Source organism: Mustelus asterias, chromosome 2 (assembly GCF_964213995.1).
Source record: "Mustelus asterias chromosome 2, sMusAst1.hap1.1, whole genome shotgun sequence".
NCBI lineage: Eukaryota > Metazoa > Chordata > Chondrichthyes > Carcharhiniformes > Triakidae > Mustelus > Mustelus asterias.
The window spans coordinates 135,220,001-135,236,259 of record NC_135802.1 but is presented as its reverse complement, the minus strand read 5'-3'; the positions used below and the strand labels follow the sequence as shown (position 1 = coordinate 135,236,259).

General features: G+C 42.1%; 1 protein-coding gene across 1 annotated transcript in view; it reads left to right on the top strand.

Annotated features, from left to right (window-relative positions):
- The window catches only part of mboat1 (membrane bound O-acyltransferase domain containing 1), a 117,403-nt gene that overhangs the window by 44,690 nt on the left and 56,454 nt on the right, over positions 1-16,259 (top strand). Inside the window, exons 4-5 of the mRNA XM_078228828.1 lie at positions 1,298-1,393; positions 15,803-15,858. Coding sequence (XP_078084954.1) covers positions 1,298-1,393; positions 15,803-15,858 — 152 coding nt within the window. The remainder of the gene's footprint in view (positions 1-1,297; positions 1,394-15,802; positions 15,859-16,259) is intronic.

Genomic DNA, 16,259 nt, shown 5'->3' with positions numbered 1-16,259 from the left:
CTCCTTTCTCCCCTTGTCATCGATTTCCCTCCTTCCTTTCTCTCTCGCTAGATTTTCTCTCCCTTCACGCAGCTGCTTACCCTCTTCCCCCTTCCCTATATTACTTTAATTATCCTGAACCCCAAACCTTACTTGATCCGAATAATTCAAATTAGTCTTGACATCTTCCAAAGATTAGGTGGATTGGCCATTCTCAATTGCCCCTTAGTGTCAGGGGAACTAGCTAGGGTAAATGCATGAGGTTGTGGGATGGGGCCTGGGTGGTCAGTGCAGACCCGATGGGCCGAATGACCTCCTTCTGCACTGTAAGATTCTATGATCTCTGACCCTAGTGTGCCATGCCACCGGTTGACTGAAATGCAATGGTTGGTGAAATAGTGATATTGAAACTATAAAAACTGAGGAAAATGTATTACATGTTCCGACATTTACAAAAAACATTAACACCTGGTGGTTCAGTGGGTTATGCACCAACCCAGTGCTTCCCTAAGCTATACAGATCAGGAAGGTCCTGCATTCTACCCATGGTTTATGCTCCTTCAACTAATCCCAGCATCCCTGAGTTAAGAAAGCGGAAAAAATCAAATCAAGATTTCTGCTGCCGGTGACACCTGCTTGAATGGGTGTGTATAATCTGCCTCCTGTTCTGACCTCTTGCCCATTCCTGCTTTCTTTACTCTACCCTTAGCTGTGCCTTCTGTCATAAAGACCGTGAGTTGATCTCATGGTCCAACTTTTTCGCCCTTCTGTAATACCCTCTTTAAAAGTGATCTTTCCTTCAGTCTCCTCCATTGGCTCGGTGACCATTTTCTTTCTGACTTGAATGAATTACCAGAGGGTGACTCCTGCTAGTGGATACCGTGCACCAGAACCAGCATTTGTACTTCGAAACCATAGAAACCCTACAGTGCAGAAAGAGGCCATTCGGCCCATTGAGTCTGCACCGACAACAATCCCACCCGGGCCCTATCCCCGTATCCCTACATATTTACCTGCTAATCCCTCTAACCCTCGTATTTACCCACTAATCCACGCATCCCGGGACACTAAGGGGCAATTTAGCTTGGCCAATCAACCTAACCCGCACATCTTTGGACTGTGGGAGGAAACCGGAGCACCCGGAGGAAACCCACGCAGACACGGGGAGAATGTGCAAACTCCGCTCAGACAGTGCAGAGTTTGAATCCTCTGACTTGCAGGAGAGGTGAGAAAATTCAGAAAAGGCAGGATGTTTTAATATTTTTTCTGTATGTAACATGATGATAATTCGTGTACGTTTACCTTCCTTGTTCTTTAGATATTCATTTGTCGCAGCAATGGGCTATCTCACACTGTGCCAAGTTAGCAGAGTATATATCTTTAATTATGGACTGTTGGCCACAGATTTCTCTGGGTGAGTTAGTTTCAGACATTTCTCAATTGTAATTTAATATTTGCATTTGAAAGTAACTTTCTTAAGGAGGACATTGAGGGGGCAAGGAATGCAATTATTTACTTGGATAAGTATGAGGAAATTATCTTTTTACCTCTGTTTTAGAGACAATTTCAAGGTACTTTTAACAAGTTGAATATCAGCAAACTCCAATGTTTTCTTTTGTGGGACAGAGTTTCTGTCATCTAAATTGTTCTTGTGGGGTTCTGTTTTCCCTGTTGACTTTCCAGAGTACTTTCCTGTGACTGGTCTTCAAAGTCTGAGGAGAACAACACTTTGCCCCAATTGTATTACAATACTGCTCGATGCAGTAGCTCTGCCTTTAGTGTCTGTGTTGTCATCTGAAAGTCCACAGTGGAGTGACAACGATTGTGGTGTGTTCTACTGGATTCCTCTAGAAGTTGTGGCAGATGTCAAAACCTTCACATTTCGTGGTGGGTGCCATTTCCTTATACAAATCACTGGCTATTGTGTGGGGAAGTTTCCTGGCAAGAAATTTTAAAAATGACTTGTGATTTTCAAAGAATCTCACACTTACAATTGTTTCCAATGTTGCTGGTGAGATGGATTGTGCACCTCGTTGTAAAAGTTGGGTGGATTTCACAGCATCAGAATGTTTCGCACTTTCCATGAGAAGCCAATATAAGAACATAAGAACATAAGAAATAGGAGCAGGAGTAGGCCATCTAGCCCCTCGAGCCTGCCCCGCCATTCAATAAGATCATGGCTGATCTGACGTGGATCAGTACCACTTACCCGCCTGATCCCCATAACCCTTAATTCCCTTACCGATCAGGAATCCATCCATCCGCGCTTTAAACATATTCAGCGAGGTAGCCTCCACCACCTCAGTGGGCAGAGAATTCCAGAGATTCACCACCCTCTGGGAGAAGAAGTTCCTCCTCAACTCTGTCTTAAACCGACCCCCCTTTATTTTGAGGCTGTGTCCTCTAGTTTTAACTTCCTTACTAAGTGGAAAGAATCTCTCCGCCTCCACCCTATCCAGCCCCCGCATTATCTTATAAGTCTCCATAAGATCCCCCCTCATCCTTCTAAACTCCAACGAGTACAAACCCAATCTCCTCAGCCTCTCCTCATAATCCAAACCCCTCATCTCCGGTATCAACCTGGTGAACCTTCTCTGCACTCCCTCCAATGCCAATATATCCTTCCTCATATAAGGGGACCAATACTGCACACAGTATTCCAGCTGCGGCCTCACCAATGCCCTGTACAGGTGCATCAAGACATCCCTGCTTTTATATTCTATCCCCCTCGCAATATAGGCCAACATCCCATTTGCCTTCTTGATCACCTGTTGTACCTGCAGACTGGGCTTTTGCGTCTCATGCACAAGGACCCCCAGGTCCCTTTGCACGGTAGCATGTTTTAATTTGTTTCCATTGAGATAGTAATCCCATTTGTTATTATTTCCTCCAAAGTGTATAACCTCGCATTTCTCAACGTTATACTCCATTTGCCATATCCTCGCCCACTCACTCAGCCTGTCCAAATCTCTCTGCAGATCTTCTCCGTCCTCCACACGATTCACTTTTCCACTTATCTTTGTGTCGTCTGCAAACTTCGTTACCCTACACTCCGTCCCCTCCTCCAGATCATCTATATAAATGGTAAATAGTTGCGGCCCGAGTACCGATCCCTGCGGCACGCCACTAGTTACCTTCCTCCAACCGGAAAAACACCCATTTATTCCGACTCTTTGCTTCCTGTCGGATAGCCAGTCCCCAATCCACTTTAACACACTACCCCCAACTCCGTGTGCCCTAATCTTCTTCAGTAGCCTTTTATGGGGCACCTTATCAAACGCCTTTTGGAAATCCAAAAACACCGCATCCACCGGTTCTCCTCCATCAACCGCCCTAGTCACATCTTCATAAAAATCCAACATGTTCGTCAAGCACGACTTTCCCCTCATGAATCCATGCTGCGTCTGATTGATCGAACCATTTCTATCCAGATGCCCTGCTATCTCCTCTTTAATAATGGATTCCAGCATTTTCCCTACTACAGACGTTAAGCTGACCGGCCTATAGTTACCCGCCTTTTGTCTCCTTCCTTTTTTAAACAGCGGCGTAACATTAGCCGTTTTCCAATCAACCGGCACTACCCCAGAATGCAACGAGTTTTGATAAATAATCACTAACGCATCCACTATTACCTCTGACATTTCTTTCAATACCCTGGGATGCATTCCATCTGGACCCGGGGACTTATCCACCTTCAGTCCCATTAGTCTACCCAGCACTGCCTCTCTGGTAACATTAATTGTATTAAGTATTTCTCCTGCTGCCAACCCTCTATCGTTAATATTTGGCAAACTATTTGTGTCCTCCACCGTGAAGACCGACACAAAAAACTTATTTAAAGACTCAGCCATATCCTCATTTCCCACTATTAGCTCCCCCCTCTCGTCCTCCAAGGGTCCAACATTCACTCTAGCCACTCTATTCCTTTTTATATATTTATAAAAACTTTTACTATCATTTTTTATATTAATTGCTAGCCTAGCTTCATAGTCTATCCTTCCTTTCTTTATCGCTTTCTTAGTCTCTCTTTGTTGTTTCTTAAATTTTTCCCAATCACTTGTTTCTCCACTATTTTTGGCCACTCTGTACGCAGCTGTTTTTATTTTAATACTCTCCTTTATTTCCTTCGTTATCCACGGCTGGTTCTCCCTTTTCTTACAATCCTTGTTTTTTGCTGGAATATATTTTTGCTGAGAACTGAAAAGGATCTCCTTAAAAATCCTCCACTGTTCCTCAGCTATCCTACCTGCCAGCCTGCTCTCCCAGTCTACCTTAGCCAATTCATCCCTCATCCTATCATATTTCCCTCTGTTCAAACAGAGGACACTGGTTTGGGACCAAACTTTCTCCTCTTCCATCTGAATCAGAAATTCGACCATATTGTGGTCACTAGACCCAAGAGGGTCCTTCACAATAAGATCCTTAATTCTACCTACCTCGTTACACAATACCAGATCCAAAATAGCTCGTTCCCTCGTCGGTTCCGTAACATGCTGTTCAAGGAAACTATCCCGACAGCATTCTAAGAACTCTTCCTCCATTCCACCCTTACCGACTTGAGTCTGCCAGTCAATGTGCATGTTGAAGTCCCCCATGATTATTGCCGTTCCGTTTTTACACGCATCCCTTATCTGCTTGTTTATAGCCCTCCCTACCTCAACATTATTATTTGGGGGCCTATATACCACACCTACTAGTGTCTTTCTCCCTCTACTATTCCTCATCTCTACCCATAATGATTCCACGTTTTGTTCCTCAGAGCCTATGTCATCCCTCAGTACTACCCTGATATTATCTCTTATTAATAGCGCGACCCCACCACCTTTTCCTTCCTGTCTATTCTTCCTAAACGCCTGATACCCCTGGATATTCATCTCCCAGTCCTGGTCACCTTTCAGCCACGTTTCTGTAATGGCCACTAGATCGTACCCACTCGTGCTGATTTGCACCATCAACTCATTTACCTTGTTCCGAATGCTTCGTGCATTCAGGCAAAGTGTCCTTATTCCAGCTTTTATCTGGACCCGCTTTGATGAGTCGCGAACACCCTCTCCCTCTACTCCCTTATCTAAATTACCGCCTTCATTCACTTGCACCCTCTCCTCTACCATTAATTTTGTAATTCCCCTTACCCCTGCATCCTCCACCCCATCAATTAGTTCCTTGATCCTCGTCAACTCTTCTAGCTCCCCTCCCCCCAACCTATCTAGTTTAAATTCTCCCCAGTAACCTTAGCCAACCTACCGGCCAGGATATTGGTCCCCGTGTGATTCAAGTTCCACCCGTTTTTTGTATACAGATCACCCCTGCCCCTAAAGAGGTCCCAATGGTCCAGGAACCTGAATCCCTGCCCCCTGCACCAGTCCCTCAGCCACACATTCATCTTCCACCTCACTCCATTCCTGCCCTCACCTTCCCGTGGCACAGGCAGTAATCCTGAGATTACTACCTTTGCTTTCCTCTTTCTCAGCTGTCTCCCTAATTCCCTGTACTCCCTTTTCATGACCCCTTCTCCCTTCCTACCCACATCAGCGGTACCAATATGTACCGCTACCTCAGGCTCCTCTCCCTCCCACCTCAGGATTTCCGGGACGCGACTAGCGACATCCTGGATCCCGGCCCCAGGGAGGCAGACCACCATGCGAGAATCCCGCCTACCTCCGCAGAAACGCCTGTCTGTCCCCTTCACCATCGAGTCCCCGATTAATACCGCCTTCCTCCTCTTTTCCTTAGCCCTCTGAGTTACAGGGCTGGACTCCACTGCGGAGACACGGCCACTGCTGCTTCCCCCAGGCGGGCTGTCCCCCCCAGCAGTACTCAAGCAGGAGTACTTGTTGTGCAGGGGCAAATCCACTGGGGTGCTCTCAACCACCCTAGCCTTACCCTTCCTGGCCATCACCCACTTGGCCTCCTCCCGTTGCCCTGGTGTGACCACCTGATGATAGCTCTTGTCTATCACCTCCTCATTCTCCCTCATCAGCCTAAGATCCTCGAGCTGCAGTTCCAGCTCCCTAACACGGTCCCTCAGGAACCGCAGCTCGACACACCCCTCACAGATGTGGATGTCCGGGAGGCCAGATGCCTCCAGGACCTCCCACATCCTACACTGGGAACAACACACTGGTTTCACACTCATACTGGACACTTTATGTCAAGTAAGACAGTGAAAAGTTAATAAGAGTGTAAGGAAACAAAAACTCACCCCTGCTCGTCCAAGCCCTGTGAGCCAAAGCCCTGACAGCTCACTCAACTTCCCACTCACTCTGCTGCCCGCTGTATACTTTGGTGCGCTTTTAAACCCTCCAAAAACTTCCCCAGGCCTCTCCTGGCCCGACTTCCGGTTTTGAAAAAAACCTCCGATTTTAAACCCAAAATTAACTGAAAAAATAAATAATTAATTAAAGTCAGAAAACCCACTCTCTTACCCTCAGCCTGCTCCTGGGAACAAATCCCTGATATTAACAACTGATATTAAACCCAAACAACTGATATTAAACCCAGAACAACTGAGATTAAACCCAGAACAACTGATATTAAACCCAAACAACTGAGATTAAACCCAAAACAACTGAGATTAAACCTAAACAACTGATATTAAACCCAAACAACTGAGATTAAACCCAGAACAACTGATATTAAACCCAAACAACTGAGATTAAACCCAAAACAACTGAGATTAAACCCAGAACAACTGATATTAAACCCAAACAACTGATATTAAACCCAGAACAACTGAGATTAAACCCAGAACAACTGATATTAAACCCAAACAACTGAGATTAAACCCAAAACAACTGAGATTAAACCTAAACAACTGAGATTAAACCCAAAACAACTGAGATTAAATCCAAACAACTGATATTAAACCCAAACAACTGAGATTAAACCCAAACAACTGAGATTAAACCCAAAAATATGCAATGCAAAGAGAGAATTAACACATTAATACACAGTTAATATCTGTGCCATGAATCTCAATGCACTATTTATATGGATGTGGATACTTCGCAGAGAGATTCCTTGCTCAATTACTATGGTTCTATATATCCTGCAGAACAACGGGCGTAACTTCCGAGCTCCCCAGCGTCAGGTTTGGAGGTACCCTAAAGATCCCTCTTGGAACTTGATATGTAAGGGTTTGCATGGCATTGCCCAAAAGTATGAACTTCCTCTGGGCAATTGCGCTGCATTGGGAACCATCCGAAAACTAACTTCTGATGGTTACGTCAGGGTTACATTAATAGTTACTGTGAAAAGTTAGAATAATTAAAATTCCTTCTAACTTAGAACAAAGTAAAGTACAGCACAGGAACAGGCCCTTCAGTCCTCAAGTCTGTGCTGATCATGATGCCCTAACTAAATTTTTAAAAAACCTTCTGCCCTTACAGGGTATTACAGAAGGACGAAAAAGTTGGACCATGAGATCAACTCACGGTCTTTATGACAGAAGGCACAGCTAAGGGTAGAGTAAAGAAAGCAGGAATGGGCAAGAGGTCAGAACAGGAGGCGGATTATACACACCCATAGAAATCCATCTATTCCCTCCCTATTCATGTACCCATCCAGATGCCTCTTAAATGTTGCTAATATGCCTGCTTCCACCACCTCTGGCAACACGTTCTAGGCACCCACCACTCTGCATGAAAGACTTCCCCTGTATTTCTCCCTTAAACTTTCCTCCTCTCACCTTGAACCTGTGCCCCCTTGCAATTGATACTTCCACCCTGGGAAAAAGCCTCTGACTGTCCACCCTGTCTATACCTCTCACAATTTTGCAGACCTCTATCAGGTCTCCCCTCAGCCTCCGTCTTTCCAGTGAAAACAATCCTAGTTTATTCAACCTCTCCTCATAGTCAACACCCTTGAGACCAGGCAACTTCTGGGTAACTAATGGAAAGACTCAGACCGATTCTCCCAAGCAGCTCCAATGATTGGAAGTTCCAGCACAATTTTCAAGACCAGGTAAGTGTGCATTAAAGGCTTCTAACTCCTGCGGGCCATCACTTTCCAACAGTAGTGAGAAATTATGGCCCAATGTTCTTTCCAAGATGCGCAAGTGCGTGGTCACAAAGCATTATGCCACACGGATCAAATAAGCCATACACAAGTAACATTCCTTTTAAGATGCGCAGAAACATGTCAGTCTTAAAGGGAGCATGCAATTCAGCAAGCTGGCTGCCTAATGCAAACAGAAATGAGAGGAAACATGGCTGCAGAGCAATTCTTGTGCTCTGTTGCCCTAATATTAAGCAGAACATTCTTGTTCTTTTATATGTCAGCATGTCTTCTAAGTACAATGTTTCTTTTTTCATGAACCAGTAAAAAATTTTGAAAGAGCAAAATATCTGTCATCTGTTTTTTAATCCAACCCCACCCCCACCCCCATTTTCCTGCCCAAAAATATCCAACAAAATAATTTACAGGTCATAGGCTCTTCTGAGAATAGTGAAAATTAATTGGACCAACTATATCAGGAGGAATCTGTGTTTCTATCTAGCTCAGACCTTATTTCCCCTCTGAAATACACCATTCTGTCAAATGGAGGCAAATTGTTACCGTGCCTCTACTGCTACTGCTTTGGTCTATTTACAAGCTATACAAATGGTGCGGATTGACCAGTCAGTCAATATCTCCTTTGGTGGAGCCACCTAACCTTTACAATGCATCTCACTTCAAACAAGAATGAGAAATTGTTTTGTGCTGCAACATATCCACACACTGGTTCACTGCACCTCTGTAATCCTACAAATTGACCATTTTAAAAATCTGTGACAGTCAACAAGGCTGTAACAGCTGGCAGTAGGATTCTGTTTCATGAAGAAATGAGAATGAGAATAATCCTCCTACAAATAGTTACTTTATGAATTCTTCCTGGTTTGGTTTAACAAGACTTTTTTTGTATTAAAACATGATCACCTTCAACTGTTGCCTTTAATAAAGAATGAGGTTTTATTGGGGGTGGGGGGGTGAAAGAGAGAGTGAGAAAGGGGAAAAAACTATTCGTGACTGGATGCTGAATCATGAAAACAGAACCGTTTAAGGTTGGCCTAACATTTTTTGTTAGGCGAACATTAAGGTATTTGTGAAAATCTTTGAATTAAGCATAACCTGTATTTTTGAAGGATGAAAACTTTAAATTTAACTCATAGCTTATGAAACAGCAGTTCTGTCAATAATGTTCAAGGTTCAGGTCGCTTATGTTATACTGCCCAGGAACTCTGCCTGGGTTGCTGCCTTTGACAAACTCATAGATATCTGTGATAAATTATAGTTTAACATTTTCTTTTTTATTCAACTCAATAAAGGCGAGTGTGAATAAACAGTTTTTAGGCCAGTGATATTATATAACCAGCGAAGCTCATGGATATTCAATTTCTAAGGGGTGCTAAATTGATATTGAACCTTAAGAATACTCCTGAAGAGCCGGTCCTTGAGAGGATTTTAAAACCTGCGTTGAGTAAGTTGCAGGCTATACTGGCTTTGGGTAACATTTAGGGAGAGGGACTAGTTTGAAAAACTTTGTTTAGTCATGATGTATGCCTTTAGTGTTGTTATCATGCATGTGTGATGCATTACTTTCTAGTTTGCTGTGCTGCCAGTGAGCCTTCTCTGTTGGTTTAACAATGTTTAATGAGATATTTGAACTACTTTAAGGAGAAAAATGAAAAGCAGATTTAAGTGATTAATGCTAACTCCTTTGGTTACTTCAGTTGGGTTGAGGTGACACCGCCTGTGCTGAACTAGGCTTCCTTCTCTCCCAGTCAAATCCTTCCCATCTTTTCCTGTATTACTGATTTTTTAGTGAATACTACTGATTAGTGTCGGTGCCAGCCATTCACAATTGCTCAAGGCCAATGACTGTTCTTCACGTATGATCCAAGTTGGTAACCTCTGACTTTATGATGGAGGGAAGGTCATTGATGAAGGAACTGCAGATGGTTTGACCAAGGACACTACCCCAAGGAACTCCTGCAGTAATGTCCTACGGTTGGGATGATTGGCCTCCAACAGCTACAACCATCTTCGTATTTTTGCTGTGCAGATCTTCCGTCTCCCCCAGCCACCACTCCCTCCTGTCACCCTAGTGGCCACTTGTCTTTGCCCTACTGGCTGCCTGCCTGCATGAGATCAAGGACCAAATCAGGAACCTTTTTAATCTTTAATGGGATGCAGGTGTCGCAGGCAAAGCCAGCATTTACTTCACATCCCTAAATGTCCTTGAGAAGGTGGTGTGTGGCCACTTTATTGAATTGTTGCAGTGCATGCGGTACCGGTGTACCCGCAAAGTATAGGCAAGGGAGTTCCAGGATTTTGACCTTGCAACAGTGAAGGAACTGTGGTATATTTCCATGTCAGGATGGTATGTGACTTTAGAGGGCCTTGCATGTGTTCCCCTGCATCTGTTGCCTTGTTCTTCGAGAGGTCGTATGTGTGAAAGATGCTGCCGAGGAACCTTGGAGAGTTGCTATAGTGCATCTTGTAGATGGTATATGCTGCTTCTACTGTGTGCCAGTGGTGGAGGGAGTGAATGGACTGCATTTCCACAAGAACTGAGGTCACTTCTGGCCAATGCTTTCACAGATAGATGGATCTTGGCCAGGTAGATTGGTGAGGACAAGGCTAAATAGGTTTTTCCCTCTTGTTGGTTCTCTCCCCACCTGCCACTGTCCCAGTGTGGCAGATATATCTGTTAGGACTCAGTCAGTAGTGGTGCTAACCAAGCCATTGTTAGTATTGGGAATTGAAGACCCCACCTAGAGTACATCCTGAGCTCTTGCTTCCCTTAATGCTTCTTCCAAGTAATGTTGAATAATTCAGCTGCTGAGGGAAGGTGGTAGATGGTAATCAGCAGGAAGTTTGTTTCCCTGATCAGGTTTGACTTGGTACCATGAGTCCAGAGTTAATGTTGAGTACTCCCATGGCCAGTCCCTTTGGACTGTGTATTACTCCCGGCACATCTGATAGGTCTGTTCTAGCGGTGGGACAGGTCGCCTAGGGATAGTGATGGAGAAGCCTGGGACAGTATTTGTACGTTATGATTTTGGGAATCTTTGTAATCTGAATCCCACTTGAGAATTTGAATTCAATTTGAAAATTACAGAAATAAACTGGTGGAAGTGAGCATGAAGCTATTAGATTGTGATTAAAAATCCAACTAATTCATAAGCCTGCTTTTGGGTAAAGAAATCTGTCATCCTTGCTTGGTCGACACATGTTATTCCATATCACACCATGATATTTGACTTTTAACTGTCCTTTGAAAGAGCTTAAAAATCCACTTTGTGTTTTGTAACCACTATGCTTCAAGGGGAAGACCCATCACCACCACCTCTTTGACATGGCAACAAGCAATGACCAATAAATGTCAGCCTTTCCAGCGATGCCCACACCTTGAGATTGAACAAAACACATTACTCTCTATTCCACACTTGAAGATGCATGTACCAACTGAGGTGACATAGGAAATGGTGCATGTTTGGCCCAGGTGCAACAATACTCTATGCCACCTGTACTAAAAATATGGGGCTTTTTGTTCTGGAGCTGGATTTAGTCATTCAATGTAATCTATCCTAAATTCATTGTTCTTAAAGTGATAACTTGCAATTGGGTATTTTAAAATTCTTCAGCAGGTATTGAATTTGTTTTGTTTGGGTGTTGCTTTCATCAAAAGTGCTCATTTATTATTTCCACCTTAAATTGGGTTAGCAGTAATGTTAATTTGCTAAGCTTTAAGAGCTCATACATGAATTAAAGGCAACAAAGCAAAAACAAGTGTTGGTCTTTGAAAAATCCTTTCCTTTTCCGCATTGATATTTAAATGAACAGAAATGTCTTAGAAAATTGGACCGATTTTTTGAAGGTTATTTTCAAGAAGTGGTATGCAAAGGATTGGAGTGACACTTTGTCATACCACTGTTCAATAAACCATATGTCCAAGCTATAGGCAGGCTACTGGGTACTGTCACCCTCTGACTAAAGAGCATCTATCCTGCAACAAAACCAGTTTGAGTAAAGTTGGAAGGAATACCTTCATGTTGTTCCGTTATGTTCCATAAATCTAAAATTGTTTCCTTTTTGGGGTAGTCCTATGCTGAAGCCAATGCCAATACTGGGATTCAAAGTCCAATTTGAGAGTCCTGGCCGTATCTGCTGAAGCTGCCAAACAGTGTCTACATCTGCCTTACTTAAGAATTTGATTGTTCAGTTGAGTAATTAAAAAAAATGAAATCTGAAGTACTGTAAAATTTAGTGAGTAATAATTGTTTCAATGTATGCTAACGTGCAACCTTTGTTTTTTTAAATCATTTTAAAGATAAGTCCATCATTATTTTTACACCATTTCAATCATTGGGCTTTCTGTTTTGTATTGTCTATCTTGTTGTATTTTCCACATGACCTTGTGATCTGTTTCTTTTCCTTTCTGCTCAATGGATTATTGTGGTGAGTTATTTATCCTTCTCACTGTTGCTATACCATTTGCAGTAAGTCTTGGTGTGCTGTGTATTGTATCATATTGGTGGTGAGGTAACTGAGCATTTACCGAATGTCGTTCTAACCCAACATTAATCTTTACTTTTGGAACATATTTGTGCAAATATGCTGAAGGTAGAGGTAACTTCAGCAGGATTCGCATGAGTGAATGTGACTGCAGATTATTTTTTTATCATTGCTCAATGGCATACTGCACTACACAAGAAAGCCGTTTAATTGTGAAATTAAACTTGAGCAAAGCACTGGAAGTGTGAACGTTTTTAAACTGGAATTTGGATGACACTGGTAAGGCAACATTTATTACCCATCCTTGGTTTCCTTGAAGGTGTTGTGAATCAACCACATATCTGTTCACAGGTCCAGGATGAATGTAGGGTGGGGGTGGTGTTGCAGGCAGAAATTGATGAATGCAGGTGGCTTTGGATGCCTTCCTCTATTCCTTGCTGTTATCAATGCTTCAGTGGCCTTGGAGAGGGAGTTTGTGTTCACTGGCATGATTGGAGCTGTCTGTGACTGTTGGAGATCACAAGAGGTTGAGTGCCCATTGGACACGCACATTAATAATACGCCTCACATTTACAAATTTATCTCTTTATTAGAGTTTGAGTTTCCATTAGTTGTTCCTCTTATGGGGGGACATTTGTAGATTTATTTTCTTGTTGGTGACAGCCGGGCAATCCTTGCAAGTCGACAAATATAAGCATAATGTGAGACTGAAGTCATATACAAGTTAGACTAAGGAGTGGTGGCATGTCATCTCTGAGGGACACCCGTGAACCAGTTGGTTTTTTAAGGATCTTTTATCATCATTGAGTCTGACTTGGAGCGAGGTCAAATCTTGCCAATGTTTCCACTGCAAGCTCTCAAATAATCAGAATTACTAAATTCAGTATCACAGTTTGCTGTGGTACAATTTGAACACTCAACCTCTCAGTATATAATCCAGTCACAAAGCCATTTGGCTTACCATGTCCTTCTGTGGATTGCAATCAGAACCAGTAAATACAGTATGATATTTTTATTTCATATCAGTCAGTACTAAAATCAGGAAGGGTTGTTGACTTTGTTCAGTTCTGTTTCAATCGTTCTTTTTCTGGTGAAGCATTGAAAATATTACTTTTTATAATCTGCGGAGCAGATGTTCCCATACTGTTTTGTAAAAATTTTAAATACCATTTGAGTACTTTAAGAAAGTAAAATGTTTACTATGGTTTCCCAAAACAGAACAAGTGTAATGATAAATACACAACTTTTTTTCTGAATGAAATAGAAATCACTTCATACTGAAGTGTGGCTGCAGTCCTCAAAAGGGCTAAATCATGATGCATGTTATTAAATTATTAAGACAGCAGCTTTCTTGGGCAGTCACAGCATGGCATTTAACAGGTGCAATGTAGTTGATGCACACTCAATGTTAAATCAACTTATTTTCCGACAGTTCTGAATTTGTGGAAGCTTACTTTCGAAAATCAAGCTCCCTTTTTTTCATATCACTATTTCATTTTATAGAATTAATCTGGTTTCAGTTTTTAGTTAGGGTAATAAGTTGGGATAATATAACATTGTCTTTGGCATGTCATGGCTTGGAACAGATCATCTCAGTGAGATAGGGAAGGGTTCATTTTTCATTCACAGGCACTTAGCATACACGTGAAGAACATTCAGTAAGTAAAGGGTTGAATGGGTTTGAAGCCTTCTGGAATGTGAGAAATTTTAGGAATGGATAAAGGACAAATAACCAAATTCTTATTTTTTATGGGTCAGTCTTACCTTACCTGTCCTCCCCAGTGCCCCCCTCCCCTACTGTGACTTTACTTGCCAGTCCAATTAAAAATGGGAACAATATCCTCTGTATATCTGTACTTGATGTAAAAAAGAAGAGAGGAAGGACTAACTACTTCATTTGAATTGGGGACCTTGTTTCATTTTAAATGAGAAAAAAATGCTCTGAATTCCACTTCTCAAGGGCAATTAGAGATGGACAATAAATGCTGGCCTAGCCAATGACGCCCACATCCCATGAATGAAGAAGTAAAAGAGATACAACTGCTAATACAGAGATTGGCCAATTAAATGAAAAGTAAGTAAGATGGAAAGTCTTATGAAGTAATACTACCAAAGCCAACAAAAATAATGTGGTATTTTGTTTTCCTACACTGCAGAAGTGAGTTTGGCTCAGTCTTTTATAAGCAAAAAGTGCAATTATGCAAAAGAAAATGTGAAAGGATTGGGAATGGGTTTTGGACCTTTTCCTTTACAGTTCAAGAGCATCCCTCCTCCTATTATAGGTTATGAAATTCAAGCCTCTAATGCCTCAGATCATCCTGTAAGAGGTTATTAACCACATGTATGGAAAGTAAAAGAAAGCACATTCTAGTGGGCAGGATTAAAGCAAGTAGACCTGAATGAATCAATTATATAATGAAACCTGTTGTACCAGCCTGTTGTACACTTCTAGTACAGCCAATTGTTCAAAAATGCTTGCATCCTGAATTTGTGCACAAATATTAAATCTCTCATTTTACAAGTCCCCTCTGGATGCATTTTGTGATTGTAGCTGAATGTTTGTACACCATTTGGTTCAGTGATTGGGCCATTGACTTAATGACATAAATCAATCTAGAAATTGATTGAACCAACTGTGTCTGAGATAGTGTTTAGTGTAAATCTTGGGTGATTCCTCTGCAAGTAGAAAATACCTTATCAAAACAGACAGATGTCTTGGGGGTTTTGGAGGTTGTGGCAGAGTGGGTTGGGTGCTTTGGGGAGAAGGGAAGGAGTTATATAGGTAACTTGGCAACAAAAAATGTTTTTGCTGTGGAAACTGTAACTTTCAGTCGCTGTATCTCAGACTTCTGTAACTTGAATTATGGTGATGGTATGATGCAAGCAACTACACAGATATTTTGGGCAAAAGCAAATGGATAAAGCCTTCATTAAACTGTTCAGTTTGTCTGGAGTGAAATATCTAAAGTGAAGCACCAGTTACCAATTACCAGAAGGTAATTGTTCAGTATCATCAGTGTCTTGAAATTTTGGGGTCACTAATCCCACAATATGTGCATTTGAGGAACATTAATGAAGCGAGTGTTGGAAGCTGTTTTGATGTATATGAGGAGTATAGTTCACTATAATTTTACCTTGTAGGCGCTCAGAGGTTGTGGACTATAAAAAGCATGGTTGTGATTATCAGCAATATCTGAAATTCTAGATTTCTGGGTGCCATTGTCTATGCACTAGCAGTTTCAGATATTCTGGTTTAATTAATATCTGTTTCTACTGTTAATTTCAGCTTTCTTTACATTTAAAATGATTTTCCTTTTCTTTCTAGTCCATTGATGATAGTCACTCAGAAGATCACCAGCCTTGCCTTTCAAATGCATGATGGTAAGGACTCAATGACCTTGGCCCTGGTTTGTATTTTTTGACGTTTTGCCTTTCTGGAGCTGAACCTTTGTAATGTTTGTTTCACACACTTGAAGCACCAATTATAAATAACCTAAGGCACAGTTATATGCTGAAGTATTTATTGTGTTAATCACAGCAACATCTGTTCTGACCTAAAACGCCTGGAGTCATGTTCAGTGTGGCTCAACCTATGGATAAATTTTATTCACAGTTGAATGACTCACCGGGAAGGCATGCAAATCTTGGCCTCTTCCTCACTGGATTTTGGATGTGATGCCAACTGACAAAATCCAAATTTTTGGAAAAGCTTTTGTGTGTTGATTTTACAGCTGAGGTTGAGAAAGCAACTCGGCAATAATTGCAGCTACCAGGATGTTCCA